This window comes from Pipistrellus hanaki (genome assembly GCF_964339955.1).
Source record: "Pipistrellus hanaki genome assembly, chromosome: 3".
Taxonomy (NCBI): Eukaryota; Metazoa; Chordata; class Mammalia; order Chiroptera; family Vespertilionidae; genus Pipistrellus; species Pipistrellus hanaki.
This window is the reverse complement of record NC_140505.1, coordinates 185,295,625-185,310,846: the sequence shown is the minus strand read 5'-3', so window position 1 is coordinate 185,310,846 and position 15,222 is coordinate 185,295,625. Positions and strand designations below refer to the sequence as shown.

At 61.3% G+C, this 15,222-nt stretch overlaps 1 protein-coding gene across 3 annotated transcripts in view; it reads right to left on the bottom strand.

The window, feature by feature from the left end:
- The window catches only part of CACNA1I (calcium voltage-gated channel subunit alpha1 I), a 99,403-nt gene extending 84,413 nt beyond the window's left edge, over positions 1 to 14,990 (bottom strand). For 2 of the 3 annotated variants that reach the window (XM_084880007.1, XM_084880009.1), the window contains exons 1-2: positions 14,712 to 14,990; positions 2,985 to 3,236 (exon numbers count right to left, since the gene is read on the bottom strand). In XM_084880007.1, coding sequence (XP_084736133.1) covers positions 2,985 to 3,216 — 232 coding nt within the window. In that variant the 5' untranslated portion in view covers positions 3,217 to 3,236; positions 14,712 to 14,990. Of the gene's footprint in view, positions 1 to 2,984; positions 3,237 to 14,078; positions 14,209 to 14,711 lie in introns of those variants that run through there. The other variant, XM_084880008.1, reaches the window with a different exon arrangement.
- Positions 14,991 to 15,222: the final 232 nt, after the last annotated feature.

Genomic DNA, 15,222 nt, shown 5'->3' with positions numbered 1-15,222 from the left:
GTCTGGCCTGGCTGGCTGAGGAGCTGAGTCAGGGAGCACCGAGCCTCCGAGGGCCGCCGGCTCCCAGCCAGAGCCCCTCAGCACCAGGGACCGACCTCCCACACTGCCCTGGGCCTGCTGGCCACGAGAGCTGCTCCCGCTGGGCTGACCCCGCGTTCCTCGGGGCTCTCGATGGGGAGCAGACTGACTCCTGCAGAGTCTGGGGAGGTGAAGGGTCACTCCTGGTTGTCACAGTGATGGAGGAGCACTGCCTACTAATATCACCAAAAGTCCCGAAATGGACAAGACAGCCAGGCCCACAGAGCAGGAGCACACCCCATATGCCAACAGTGCCCACTGGGGGGCACCAGGTTAGCCCCGCCCCTCTCTGAGCTCCCTCGCAGGGAAGCGTCCTGGAGCCCTCAGCACCTGATCACGACACTCACACACATGCCCAGGCCCCCTAAAACCCAGCCTGAGCGCCCCGCTGTCAGAATCTGCTGCAGGAGGCCGTGCGGACACCAAGGTCTGCGGGTAGACACTCACTCGGGCTGTGAGATCTCGGTATTGTGTTCACGGGGCCCAGAAACACGAGGCCTCCGCCTCCCGAACAAGCACCATGACCGTGAACTTGACAGCTTGGGGACCACAGAAACCTAGGATCTGAGTGTCCCCGGACTTTCAATGTGAACGGTGAGCCTTAGACCAGTGCTCTCAACCTCTCTACTGCCGCGGCCCTTTAACCCAGCTCCTCGTGTTGTGGTGACCCCCAACCATAACATTATTTTCGTTGCTACTTCATAGCTGTGATGTTGCTGCTGTTATGAATCGTAATGTAAACATCTGTGTTTTCCGATGGTCTTAGGCGACCCTGCTAGCGGTTCTCAGCCTGTGGGTAGCAACATCACAGCTATGAAGTAGCAACGAAAGTCATGTTAAGGTTGGGGGTCACCACAGCATGAGGAGCTGGGTTAAAGGGCCGCGGCAGTAGGGAGGTTGAGAGCCGCTGCCTTAGACTCAGCCATGGAAGTCTGGAACCTGAGCGTCCCAGACCTGGACGCCACTCAGGCTGCTCCACGCTGGTGCCGTCCGCTCCCTGGCCCAGAAGGCGGCTCAGCGGTTAGGGGGCAGCTTCAACCCGAGCCCCCCATCCCTCGCACCGGCCTCGGCTGCCTCTGGCTGTGGGCCCTGGGGAGCCCGAAGGTGCATGAGCAGGTCCCCGTGCTGGGGTGTCCTCTAAAGAGGGGCCCACAGCTCTGCCCTCCACCCCCTCCAGCAGAGACCCTCTGGTCTCCCAGGTCTGGGGCAGGAGGGCGGGGCCCGACCTCCATGCCTGACGCCTGCCCCCAGGCCCCCCACTGAGCTCTCTCCCCACCAACCAGGCCCAGCGGCCTCAGACCTCCCAAAACCCGACTCAGCAGGGAGGCCAGCAGACGTGGGCTCAGCATGTGCCTCCCCCAGCCTTTCTGGGGTGAGCCTCATCACCCCCGCCTGCACCCCGGCATCCCAGGTGTCCAAGACTGGGCTCAGGCCCTATGCTGTGTGGCCTCAAGCACCAGTAAGGACTCGGTCCTGCTGGGTGGACCCCAAACACCATAAGGCCACCGAGCCTGGGTCCCAAAGCCGCCTCCTCAGCAGCCCCCAGCCACAGGCTCACCTCTACAACCCGTCCCATGTCACAGCTCAGTGGCCCTTCCGAAACACAGGTCTCCGCACACCGCATCCCTGCCTAACCTTTGCCCGAAGGACCCAGGCCGGCTCTCATCAGCCCGTGGAGCCTACAACGTCTCCCACTACCCGCCAGCCTCATCTCGCCACGCTGCCCCTCACCCACCCACCCCAGCCGCCACGCTGCCCTCTGCCCCTCTCCTCTCCGGGCCTCTGCTCCTGCCTTTCCCCTGCCCCTCTGCCCTCCCCACCGGATACCACTCATTCCTGGAGACTCAGCTCAGACACTGCCGATGTGTGCCCAGCGACCCCCCGAATTCGCTGGGGTCCAGCAGCAAACATGACAAGCTCAGTCCGTGTCCTGGTTACGAGGTGGCAGCCCCCGGAGGAGGCTGGTGTTAGATTCAGGTGGTGACAACAGACTGAGTGGCTGAGGGGAAATCAACGGGCTGCCCTGAGAAGGCGACACGAGCTGTGATTTGAAGGATGCAGCAAAGGACTTGCCCGGGTGAAGGGAGAAGGGAAGATCATTTCAGGCAAAGGGAAGAGCGATGGGATGGCCCTGAGGTCTAGCAGAGCACAGGGGAGGCGGCGTGGAGAGGCTGGGTGAGGGGCACACCGGGTCTGGGGGGCTGGGGCAGGACTTGGCTGAGGGCAGTGGGAAATGGTTTTGGGTCTTAAACAGGAGGGGAGAGGGGGGCGACATGAGCAGATTAGAGGCAACTGTGAAGGCAGGCAGATTTGTGAGGGGCTGCTTGCCGCTGCCTCGGGCCCCAAACAGATGCCCGACCAGGAGAATGTGTGTATGTGGGAGGGGGGGGGGGGGGCGAAGACACGGTCCCTTCTAAAATGCACATCAGTGACCCTTGGGCCCTCAGTGATGGGATCAGCTGCCTGGGGCCCATGCCCAGGGGTCCTCGTCTCAGCTCTCATCACCCCCGTGGCCACCATCCTCCAAATGGTTCAGCCACTGGGGGCTGAGCCATGGGCCAGGGTCTGACTTAACTCTGTCCCCAGTTCCAGCATGGAGCTGGAGTTCACACCTGAGGGTTCACACCTGAGAGTTCACACCTGAGGGCTCGCACCTGAGGCCTCACACCTGAGGACTCCGGGGCCAGCTGGCCATTGAGAGTCGGCAGCTTCTAGAACGTTCACATCAGCAGGTCCTCATCAGCCCAACCTCCGAGCCTGACGCCTCCCCCCAGACCCTCCACTGAGCTCTCTCCCCCACCAACCAGGCCCAGCGGCCTCAGGCCTCCCAGCCGCGGCCAGCAGGCTCCTCGGGAAAGGGGGCGCCCAAGCCGGGCCCCACACGCCCGGGCCGCTCGAAGGATATGGGTTACACACCATCTTGATGCACCAGTTCCGGGGGCTGGTGGTCTGGCGCAGGCAGAAGAAGGCCACGGGCGCCAGGTCCGGGTGGGGGACATCGGCGCTGGCTCCCTCCTGGGGCTCCTCCAGGTCCGGAGGGGAGGGAGGGGGGCTCCCGGGCCCCGGCTGCTCCGTGGCTCCCGGCTCGGGGGCCAGGGCCACAGCGGAAGAGGCGGGCGGCGAGCAGCTCTCGGCCATGTCGGCGCTGAGCAGGGAGCCTGGGGGAGAAAAAGAAGTGACACATGGCGGGGGGAGGCTCGGGACACGCGCCCCAACCAGCTCCCCCAGCCCCAGGCTGCAGGCCCCACACCTCTCCCCCTGGGCCCTCCGTCCTTTCCTAGCCCCTGGCCATGAGAGGGGAAAGGACTTCGGGCCCAGATGCCTCCGAGATGGAATCCACTTCCAGGCTGGGTGGTCCCAGGGCAAGGCTGACCAACTGCAGTGTGAGGAGGTGAAGAGTGAGGAGAGTAAAGCCTTAGATTGTGCCCTAGATGATGTGGCTCAGTGGATAGAGCATTGGCCTGTGGACCAAAGGGTCGCAGGTTCGGTTCCGGTCAAGGGCGGGTACCTCAGTTGTAGGCTCCTCCCCGGCCCGGCCCAGGCTCATGCAGGAGGCAACCAATCGGTGTGTTTCTCTCACATCGATATCACTCTCTGTCTTCCCTTCTCTCCTCCACTCTCTCTAAAAAATCAATGGGAAAATATCCTCAGGTGAGCATTAAAAATAATAAATTAAAAAAAAAAACAACTTAGATTGTAGTTGTCCTATTAATTGTGTGCATTTTTTGAGCCTGGAGTTGTGTATTCATTGTGTCATCAAACGTAAGAAAAATTCGCAATAAAAAGGGGAGAGTTACTATTAAGACAGACATTATTGCCAGGATGACACGTGTTACGAAGGAGAAGTTGGGGTGCTGTGGGACCAGAAACCGGGGGACCTGGGCAAGCAGAGAGGAACTCAGGGCAGGCTCCCTGAGGAGGGACCCACCACCACTGCCTCACAGAGCCGAGAACCCAGAGACCTTATGCACCGACCTCTGGTTTACAGGTGGGGAAACTGAGGCCCAGAGAAGGGACAGGACAGACACACAGCCAGGTAACAGCAGAGACAGACTCCCTCGGGGCCAGCTTCCAGGTGTCTGACCCGTGCAGCCGCCCAGGGCCCGCGCTCAGGGGCCCATGCTTGCTCTAACGCTCTGCCATCACCACCCTGAACCGTAATGACGTTTGAAGCAGGCCCTGCCGATCAGATAGCCGGTCCTGACTCCACCTCCGGGGTGCTTCCACACCCTGGTCTTGTCTGAAGCTCACAACAGCCCCAGCAGGGTTATTGTGCCCATTTAGCAGACAGAGAAGCTGAGGCCCAGAGAAGGGAGTGCCATGCCAAGTCCACACCCGGGGGCATGGGCAGAGGCCAGATTCCCCGCCCCAGCCCTGCAGACGCAGCGACGGCTGACGGTGCCTTCAAGAGGCTACTAATCCCCGATCCTTATCCACGGGGCTCCCCTGAACCCCAGAACCGGACAGTGCCAGGCTGGGCCGTGGGAGCTGGAGATGAGGCCCGAATGCCGTGCGCCCGCCCAGCTGCCCCCGTGGCCGCGGAGCTGTCTGCTGAGCTGATGCATTTGGACGTGCCCCTGGCTCGCAGGGACAACGGGCGGGAGCTGGCACCGCCTGTCACTTCGCCCGGCTGGTCAGGGAGGCCGTTTCCTCTCGGGCTTCAGGCTTCGCTCTCGGTTCCAGAAAAACAACCACAAGCCTTACATAAGCTCCCGAGCACCTCGGCCCGCCACGTGCCAACCCCTGGGCTGAGAACTTCCTCCCCAGAGCGGCTCCCGGTCTGCCCACTCTGCGCCAGCCCGGGAGCCCACAGGTCCCTCACGCCAGCCAAACGGCACCTCCTCCGCCCGGAGCGCTGGCCGCCTCCTCCCGGCCTCTCCCTGGAGCCTCGCTCCGTCAATCCCACGTCCTGTTTTCCCAGGCCCTGGAGATCCCTTCGTTCATTTGTCCAACAATATTTCCTGAGCACCTACTATGTGCAGGCGCCGTGCGGGCTCTGGGCTCTGCCGGTGAGTGAGCCGGACTTGGCACCAGCCCCCATTCACCGCGCCAACACGCCCGCCAGGGGAAAAGACACGAGTCAATTAATCTCTCTCCCTGGGTTTCCACAGCTCTTATCACCACCGCGCATAGCGTCTTCCTTATGGATTTCCATCCTGATGATTGAGCGTCCGTCTCCTCGCCTGAGAGAAGGCTGTAAGGAAGCAGGGCCGGTGGTCTGCTTTGTTCACTGCTGTACCCCCCCGTGCCTGGAACACACTAGGTGCTCAAGAAATGCGTGTTGAGCCGGGACCGGTTTGGCTCAATGGATAGAGCGAAGGGGGACTTGGGGACTGAAGGGTCCCGGGTTTGATTCCGGTCAAGGGCATGTACCTTGTTTGCGGGCATATCCCCAGTAGGGGGTGTGCAAGAGGCAGCTGATCGATGACTCTCTCTCATCGATGTTTCTAACTCTCTATCTCTCTCCCTTCCTCTCTGTATAAAATCAATAAAATATATTTTAAAAAAAAAAGAAAAGAAAAGAAATGCGTGTTGACTAAAGTAATAAAAAGTGCTGGGGAATAAATAAACAAGGCAGAAAGGTGGAAGTGGGGGAAAACCACCTTGTCCTCTCTAAAGAAAGAGACATTTAAGATAAAAACAGGAAGCAGACGCCTCGCCGGTGTGGCTCAGTGGTTGAGCGCTAACCCATGACTCCTCATCAGAGCACATCCCTGGGCTACATTACAGGCTCGATCCCCAACAGGGGGGCGTGCAGGAGGCAGCCGATCCATGAGTATCCCTCATCACTGATGTCTCTATCTCTCTCTCCCTCTCCCTTCCTCTCTCTGAAATCAATAAAAACATATTTAATACAAAACAGGGATCATAAGGCATCATCTTGGGGATCTGTGGGAAGATGCTCCGAGTAGAAGGAATCGCATATGCAAAGTCTGGGGAGCCAGAGTGACCTCCGTGCAAGGAACAGCAATGAGTGCAGCAGGAAGACAGGGGAGGGTTATGTAAGGAGGGGTGTGCTGAGGTCTGTGCCTGTAAGCCTCCCCTCTGAGGGTGGGAGGGAGGTGGGCGGAGGGGCAGGGCTGGAGCAGGGAGGGCCACAGGAGGCTGGGGAAATGGGCTGGCCGAGGCTGGGATGTGGTGGAGGTGAGAAGGGAGGGAATACACTGTAGAGGCCAGAGAAGCCAGGCTTCCTATTGGCCCAAGGCCACCCCCCGCCCCAGTACGGCCAAACCCTTCTGCACCCACACAGGGGGAGAGCTGCACCCACACAGGGGGAAAGCTGCCCTGGCCTCGGGGGTCACGTGTGATCACCCCCTCTCCAACTCCCTGTTTAGCTGTCACCGTGGGTTCTTGTCCTTTATCTCTCATCTCTCACTGTGGGGCTACTCCTGACCACGACTGCCAAGGCCACCCCCAGCACACACAGCAGTGCCCACCCTCCTCCCCCCTCTGGCCTGTTCCCCAGTAACCACCCTCCTCCACCCTTTGACCTGTTCCCCAGGGACCACCCTCCTCCACCCTCTGACCTGTTCCCCAGGGACCACCCTGTTCCCAATTCCCTTTGCCCTGTGCCTATAGCCAAGCACCTGTCCCCAGCTGCCCAGGTGCCTATGGCTGGAAGCTTTTTGGGACTGGCAGCTGGGCCCACCTGGGCACCATCCTGTGGGCAGATGGAGCCTCAGAGTGGAGAGGACTTGCGCTAAGTGGCAGCACTGGTAGATTCAAACTAAGGTCCATCTGGCCTCAGGGTCACAGCCGCCTCCACACACAGTGTCCTTCCTCTGGAGGCTCCGGGGAGGGCCACCAGGCAGTAGTGTGGTAACTGGGCTGGCGCCATCAGCAGGGGCTGAGCAGAACAGCACCCACTGTGTCTGGGGCATACACCCACCCCTGACTCCATCAGCCTCTTGGAGTCTCAGCAGTCCTCTCTGTAAAGCTCAGCTCCCTTCCTGCTGGCCCCATGGGCCCCTGGGAATACATGATGTGGACGGGAAGGCTCTCTAGGACCCATGAAGGTGGAGGTCCCAGCATGCATGGAGTCAGCTAAGCCACCCCTAGGGGCTACCACCCCAGCCCTCTCTGCCATCACTACCATTTCTACCACCATCATCACCACCACAATCACCACCACCATCACTACCATCACCATCACCACCACTATTACCATCATCTCCATTACAACTATCACCATCACCAAGATCATCTCCATCACCAACACCTCATTGAGACCATCACCATCACATACATCGACACCACACCACCACCATCATCACCTCCATCACCATCACCAACATCATCACCACCATCACAATCACCACCATCACCACCACCACCACCACCATCACAATCACCACCATCACCACCATCACCATTATCACCATCACAATCACCACCATCACCTCCATCACAATCACCACCATCACCACCATCACCATTACCACCATCACAATCACCAACATCACCACCATCACAATCACCTCCATCATCATCACCACCATCACCACCACCATCACCTCCATCACCATCACCACCATCATCACCACCATCACAATCACCACCATCACCACCACCATCACCACCATCACAATCACCTCCATCACCATCACCACCATCACCACCATCATCACCACCATCACAATCACTACCATCACCACCACCATCATTTTTATCACTATCACCACTGTTACCACCACTATTACCATCACCTCCATTACCACTATCATCATCACCACTATTATCTCCATCACCATCACCATCACCTCTATCAGCACCACTATACCATCACCTCCATTACCACTATCATCATCACCACCATTATCTCCATCACCAGCACCACCATAATCTCCATCACCATCACCTCCATCAACACCATCAACCATCATGTCCATCAACACCATCACCATCACCATCACCTCCATCATCATCACTACTATCATCACCATCACCACCATCACCACCACTATCATCACCATCACCTCTATCACCACCATCACCATCATTTCCATTACCATCATCTCCATCACCTCCATCACCACTATCATGACCACCATCACTTCCATTACCATCACCACCATCATCACAGCATCATGGAGGCTCTCTGTCTGACTGTGCCAGGCAATGGGCAAAGGGCTTTCTCTGCATCATCTATGTTGATTCCCACACAGCCGCAGGATGTACAGGCCATTGCCATTCCTCCTTATGGGGAAGGAGACTGGCCCAGGGAAGTCCATCAGTGCCCAAAGTCACCCTGTGGTGCAGGGCAGAGTCTGGTTCCCAGCTCAGGTCACTGAGCCCGGGCACTGAACCATTGCAGGCACCAGCTGGGACAGGGACAGGTGCCCTAAACCAGCCTTTCCTCCCAGCTGAGTCACAGGCAGTGGGGTTATAGCTGCTCGTCGAGCTAAGATCCCCAGTGTGGGCAGAGAGACCCTCCAAGTGTCCCAGCTGTAGGGAACCTCCTGGAATCCTCCAGCTGGCACTATGAAGGCCTTGGGATGAGGTGTAGGGAGGCCTGAGCCTATACAGCTTGAGGTCTTGGTGGAGAAAGACCTGAAGCCTGGCCTGGTCACCCCAGACAGCGCGCGCGTGTGTGTATGTGTGTGTGTGTGTTCATAGGCACACACAGGCAGCAACTTGCTTATTCAACAGCCACACATCAGCTAATGTCACAGCTAGAAAAACAAGCAACAAATTCATTCTGAGAACATGAGAACCCAGGACTCTCAGAATCATAATATCTTAGAATCTTCCAGAACCTCAGAGGCCACAGATATTAACGACAATAACCTTAGACTCTATAGCGTGGCGTTTCAGAGCCTGGGCGCCGGAAGCCGAGACCTGTGCTGAGGGTCCAGCGGACACCAATCCACCTGGCACACCACTCAGCCTGGCAGGGTCCTCGTGGCCCTGTCTATACACTGAGGGTGACAACTGCTCTGGAGGAGGGCTGCGTGAGGATGAGCCGGGGTTTCACACAGGAAGTCCTGGTCACACACCAGACCCTGGGCCAGCACAGTGAGCCCATGCGTTCGTCCTGCGTGTGGGCGCCATCAGCCATGGAACCCCAGAATCCTGGAGAGCGGGAGCCCAGAACACAGGGTCTGCTGTCAGACTCCTGTGCTCCTGACCTTCATACAGGGAATCTCTGAAAAGATGGGCCCCAAAGTGGCCAGATCTGTCAGCACACAGATACACAGACGCACACTGTCACACAGACACACGTATGCTCTCTTACACACATAGACACACGTCTCACACACTCACTATCATACCCAATCAGATATACACTCACACACAAATACACACACTCTCATATGACACAGTCAAACACACAACACACAGATGCATACTATCACACAGACACAAATAGACACACATTTCACACACTCACTATCATACACAATCAGATAGGCACTCATACAGATACACACACTCTCATACTGACACCGTCACAACACACAGACGCACACTATCTCACGTATCCTCTCTTACACACATAGACATGCATCTCACACACTCACTATCCTACACAATCAGATATACACTCACACACAGAAGAACACACTCTCCCACTGACCCAGTCTCACACACACACACACACACACACACACACACCTACCCACACAGATGCGCACACCTCCCTCCCTCACACACACGCCAGGGCAGAGGCTGCCTCTGGGGCGCGTAGGAAAGTCTTTATGCGGCTGCAGGAACCTGCCTCCCGGAATCTTCCAGATGCCGCCCCAGAGCCCCTGGAATCCGCTGTCTGCTCCCTCTGCCACATGACAGCGCTGCAGATGCTTGACGACAGCCCGCCCACCCCCAGCCTCCTCAGCACAGGCCCCCTGTCACCAGCTCCCTCACCCATTCCCTGGGTGACAATCTCCAGGCCATCTACCCCTTGGGGCCCCATCCCCAGCCACAGCCTCCTTTGCCTAGTTGCCTCCACCACACAGGCTGGGCCGGGTTTGCACCCGGTCGCCCAGAGTGGAGCAGAAAGACGACCTCCCTGGTGCTGCAGGGGGCCCTCTCCTGACGCAGCCTGGGACCCCCAGACCCTGGCTTGCAACCCGGTCAGGCTGCGGCCCCTGTGGGGCCTGTGGTCCACTGGTCCCCTCAGATCTTCTCCAGAGGAACGGCAGCAAAGACAAGGCTCCTCTGGAGTGCAGACGAATGCCTGCAGACTGGCCCCTACGTGCGTGACCTGACAGGAGACGAGCTCTGGCCTGGCCAGCTGAGCCCGCCCACGCACTGCAGCCACTTTGGTCCTGTCACCGCGACCCACGGCGAGCCCTCCCAGGCCTCCAGGGCTCAGGGAGGGGGGCTAGCAGCCCCTCCCACGATGGCCACCAGGAGTGTGGACAGCGTTCTCTGTCCGGCCCTGACTATGTGCCCGGCACCCCGTGACAACCCGGTGAAGAAGCGATTTTCCTCCCTCCTCTTTACAGAGGAGGAGACGGAGGCACAGAGAGGTGCAGGAGTGTTCCCAAGGTCAAGAAGTACTTGGTGAGAGAGCTGGGCTTTGGATCTGGGAGCCCCAAACCCAGGTCACCAGCTCTAGGGCAGGCCACGGCCAGGAAGCTGCAGCCCACCGCCCAGGGCTCGGACCCAAGACCCCGGTTGCGTTGGACACGTGGGGGTGTGGGCCGTGGAAGGCTGTGGGAGCACGAGGTGGGCGGATGCCCTTGAGCAGGTGCTGGGTGCCTGTGGGGTTCTGAACACATGGCTCCCCAGCCACACGTCTGTCACAGGCGCTGTCGGGTATTTGTCAGCTCTCGGCCTTATGACAAGTGCCAGCGAGCGCCACTGCTTGCGTCTCCACCAGACTGTTTGAACACTTCCCAGCAGGTGACTCTGCTGATCAGTTTTCACTCGCTCGGCAGTAATGAGGGCCTCGGGTCTGAGTTCAGCCACCAAGCAGGGGGAGCCTGGTCCCTGGTGGGAGGAAGGGTGTCCTAGCAGGAAGAGCACTGCGTCTGGAGTCTCAGGGCCCAGGTTCGAGTCCCAGCTCCGCCCTCACCGCATCATATAGCCTCATCAAGCTTTGTTGGCTCTTGCATAAAATGCAAACCTGTTTCTCTATCTCACAAAAAAGGATAGCAAGGTAGAAAAGAGATCCGGAAAGTACCTTCCTGGAAGAAAAGCCGTTTCGCCGCACCGGGCCCGGGCTGGGCGCTGTAGAGACATTTGCAGGCCTTACAACACCCTCTGAGGCAGAAGGCACGTCTCAGTTTCACAGGAAGCGGACGCTCCGCGATGCTGAGTGCCCGGGCCCTCTGGGCTGTTCAAGCCTCTCCGGCCGGGACGAGGGCTGAGTGGTCCAGGGAGGAGGCTAAGGCCCTGGACCACCTGAGAGTGGCAGGTGGCCCTCACTGCCTGCCCAGTGGTCAGTGGGGGGGAGAGGGAAAACCCTGGTGCTCTTCTCATAGCGCATCATGAGACACAAGAGCAAGAGCCCCAGACAGGGCCTCTGAGATGAAGGCGGAAGGTTGGTGAGGCAGGGCCAGGCCTGTGCTGACCTCCACCCTGGAGAATCCACTTCCAGTTCATCCTCTCCTGCTCAAGGGCGGCCAAACACCGTGTGCTTTCACAGCCTTCACTGGCCTGCACCTCCATGGGTCAAACACAGCCGAGGTCTCCCCTCTGAGAGCCCAAGAGGAACCCAGGCCCTGTGCCCACATGGCCCCTGGCACAGGGGTGGCCCCAGGCCCCTGCCAGGGGCACAGAAGCTCCAAGAGGGCAGATTTTTGTCTGTTCCCTTCTGTTCACTGTAATGCCCACCAGTGTGATGAGAACGGGGCTTGGCACATAGTAGGTGCTTAACAAATACAAGAGAGGAAGGGAGACAGAAATTGGGGAGTCAGATTTGTTTTCTCCCTTACCCTGGCAGCCATGAGGGGGGCAGGGGGAGACTCAGCCCACATCTTCCTGAACATCAGCATCCATGGGCGCACAGACCTGTGGACCCACAGACATGGAGCCACCCTCCACAGGTGCGCAGACACCCACAGACCTGCAGGCCCACGGGCCCTGGACCGTAAGGTCCCCAGACCCTGCCTGCTCACACATCCACAGAGGCCCACAGACCACAGAACCCACAGGCCAGGCACCCCCAGACCACACACCCACAGCTCCCCGGGCCGTCTCCGACCCCTCAGCCCAGCCCAGGACTCCTGGGGGCACGAGGGTGGAGGGCACAGGGCAAGAGCTCATCCTGGGGATGTGTGGGAAGAAAACATTCCGCAGGGAAAAACAGGAGGGAGGGAAGGGGTCAGAAGGGAGCTGAGGCTGGGAAGGAGGACGAGAAGGGAAAAGGAGGGGGGTCGGAGACAGAAGGAGGACCCTGCAGCCTGAGGGGGGGGGGGTCTCCTGGAGCCTGCACACAGCCCAGCCTCCCCTCTTCCCAGATGCAGCGTTTGAGCACCTGGGGTGGAGGGAGGGCGCTCAGAGAACAAGGCAGCCGAGGGAGAGACGGGGGGTCGAGGAGCCCCAGGAGCCTGTTTCTTAGGCGCTGGAAGGTGTTGGGGGGCTGGCAGCTGGCGGGGGGGCGCGGAATGGTGCCTAGAAACAGACTCCCCTAGGAGGGCTGAGGCCCCGGGGAGCCCCACGAGGGGCTCAGGGTGAGGGTGGAGGAGATGGCGCTGGAGGGGGTCTAGGGGAGGGGAGCTGGAGGAGGCCCCTATGGGTTCGGGGTGTGGATGTGGGTTCAGAACCAGAGAGAGGCTGCAGCCACACTGGTCGCTGAAGCTGCCTCCCGCTGGGCTGCAGGCTCACGAGGGACAGGCCGTCTGGAGCCGGGGCGGAGGGTGGGAGAGGAGGGCTCTCGCTGCAGCCGCAGCCTCTCCCGCCCCATCCAAGGTCAAGGGGAGTCGGGCAGCAGGGACAGGGAAACTGCTGCTGCTTGGGAAGCCCTGGGGGGTCTGGGAGATGCCCTCTCAGGGGCAGCTGGGAAGGGGCATGGGAGAAGGGTGCAAAGAGTCCCTCCCCCATGACGGTCCCAGGGGCAAGCCGGACAGCTCTGAGCCGCCAGAAAGGGAGCTCGAGGCGGCTGGTGCCGGGCCCCGCAGTGGTTTGCGTTTGGTGCTCTTTCAGCCCCATTCCCACCATCCCATGTGACCTCCCCTTTTCCTTCTCCCCCCACTGCAGCCCCAGAACTGCCCCCTCCAGGTTGCCCTGCATGCCACCCACCCCATCTCTGCTCCGAGTGGACGGTGGAGGTGGGAAGGGGACAGGGGGGCTCCAGACGCCCCCTTCCCGGAGCCTGAACAGGAAGTGTGTCCCGCAAGGTGGACAAGGGTGCCCACAGCCAGCCCAGGAGCCGAGGGGAGACACTGGTCCCAGCCACGGCCCAGCCGTGTGGTGTGGGCAGGGCCTGAGTACTGCAGCCCCGGCTCCTCCGCCAGACCTTCCCCGCTGGCGAGGCCACGGACCCTCACCCCCATCTCCATAGCCTTTTCCCTGCGCCCCGGTGCCTGCTGGGGAGTCTCCGCGGCTGGAGACAGGACAGGCTGGCTCCCTGCTCAGCCAGCCTGACCACGCCAGCCCCTAGGACGCTCCTCACATGGCGTGTCAGACCCCATCACACCACCCGGCACAGACGCAAGCGCCCTCTCTCTCTCTCTCTCCACACACACACACACACACACACACACACACGCACACACACACTTGGCCCAGCACACAGACACCCAGAATCAGAATGTATATATATACACATATATATATAGCTCAGGGGTCTCCCCACAGCCAATCTCCCCCACAGTGCAGGCCCCCGGGACCCTGAGAGGGAGACAGACACGGCAGAGCAGGGACTGGTGCCTTCGCGTGGGCCATCCCAGAGCCCCCTCCTCCAGGCAGCACGAACACCCCCAGGCCTCTCACCCCCAGGCCTCTCCCCCCCTCCCCCACAACCCCCTACATGCCACCCAGGACACAATTAAAACCCAATCATCACAGACACTCATTATATAACCGCCCCAACCTGCTGAGGATTCTCTCACCCCTGAAGTCTCCGCTTGCCGGCCTGGCTGCGTGCAGGAGGCCTCGGGCACCCCCTGGTGCTGCCAGGGGAGGGTCGCAGCGCCGGGGCCTCGGAAAGTTAACCGTCGCCGGGATTCCCCGCTTCCATCCGCTCCCTTCCCCGGCGCCCCGGCTCGGCCCTGCCAGGTCCGCCGGCCGCAGAGCCGCAGCGGCGGGCGCGGGGCGCGGGGCGCGGGGCGGACGGACGGACAGACGGACAGCCGGCCGCCCGGCCTGACTTGTTGAATAAATCCCAATCCCCGCAGCGCCGGCTCCGCGGCTTCAGCCTCGGCACCGGGAGAACTTTCGTGGCCTTGGCGCGGGCACCGGTCAAAGTTTCCGGTCCTCCCTCCCCGGCACCGGCCCCGGAGGCGCGGCGGGGGGCGGCCTGGCGGGCACGCGCGGGTGGGGTGCCGGGTGGGGTGCCCGGGTGGGGTGCCCGGGTGGGGGTGCCGGTCCCCAGGAACACACGAACGCCTCCACCGAGAAAGAACCGACGCGCCAAGAAACCGGCCTGGGGATCTGCGCTCTCCCTTCCCCGTCTCCCCCACCCCCACCCGCACCCTCACCCCCACCCCTACCGCCACCTCACCCCACCCCCTCCCCCCACCTACCGGGCGCGGGCTCGGCGGGCGGCGGGGTCCAGGCTGCAGACGCGGGGGCGGTGCGGTCCCCCCGCCCGGGATCGGGGGACCCCAGCCGCGCCGCCCGCCCCGCGGCGGCTCTGGATCAGCTGCGCCCCCGGGGCGCCCGGGGCGGCGGGCGCGGGGCGGCGGGCGCGGGGGCGCCGGCCATGGCGCGAGGAGCGGCGGCGGAGCGAACCCGCGCGGACGCGGACGGAGCGGAGTTGGAGCGCGGGGAGCGGGCGGCGGGCGCGGGCGCTGCGGGCGGAGCGGCGGCAGGTGCCCGGGCGGGCGGCGGGCGGCGGGCGGGCGGGGGCGCGGGCCGGTCCCCCCGATGGGTGGATGGGTGCCTGGGGCCGCGGGCTGGCGGCGGGGCTGCGCGGGGCTGGCGGCGGGGGCTGCGGAGGCGCGGAGCGCCGGGTGCGGGCCGTGCGGCGGCGGCAGCGCCGTCCCTATACTGACACCACATGTCTTCGGGGGAAGCTGCAGGCGCGGCGCGGAG